Below are 326 nucleotides of genomic sequence, written 5' to 3'. Positions count from 1 at the left end.
GCGCACACGCGCGCCAGCCCCAGGCGGGCTGGCTGGGGGCTGCAATGGTAGGAAGGGGTTAGGGGAAGGAGGAGTACACACCTACAGAGCCCTCCTATCACTTCTTTCTCTGTTTTCCTGAAATGTTGCAAAGAGGGCACCTTCTGAGTGGGCACCATGAAATACTCCATAGCGATCGGCCCCCCTCCTCTGCACGAGCCAGGTCCCGCGGTCCGCCGGAGAATGCAAGATGGAAATCCGAATCAAAGGGCAGCGCTGGACGGAGGTGCAGAATCGGCCGGTCCCAGATGCTGGCGGCGGCGGCGGCGGAGAGGGGAGGGAGGCGG

At 63.2% G+C, this 326-nt stretch overlaps 1 protein-coding gene across 2 annotated transcripts in view; it reads right to left on the bottom strand.

Annotated features, from left to right (window-relative positions):
• Positions 1 to 326, bottom strand: part of Tfap4 (transcription factor AP-4) — a 50,243-nt gene that overhangs the window by 14,373 nt on the left and 35,544 nt on the right. Inside the window, exon 1 of one of the 2 annotated variants that reach the window (XM_010644076.3) lies at positions 82 to 262. The exons of the other annotated variant lie outside the window; for it this stretch is intronic. Within the exon in view, the coding sequence (XP_010642378.1) occupies positions 82 to 170 (89 nt within the window). The 5' untranslated portion in view covers positions 171 to 262. Of the gene's footprint in view, positions 1 to 81; positions 263 to 326 lie in introns of those variants that run through there. 2 annotated transcript variants of the gene reach the window in all.

The sequence above is a fragment of the Fukomys damarensis genome, unplaced genomic scaffold (genome assembly GCF_012274545.1).
Source record: "Fukomys damarensis isolate Sample0158 unplaced genomic scaffold, DMR_v1.0_HiC HiC_scaffold_34, whole genome shotgun sequence".
Classification (NCBI taxonomy): domain Eukaryota; kingdom Metazoa; phylum Chordata; class Mammalia; order Rodentia; family Bathyergidae; genus Fukomys; species Fukomys damarensis.
This window is presented reverse-complemented; position numbering and strand designations above follow the sequence as displayed.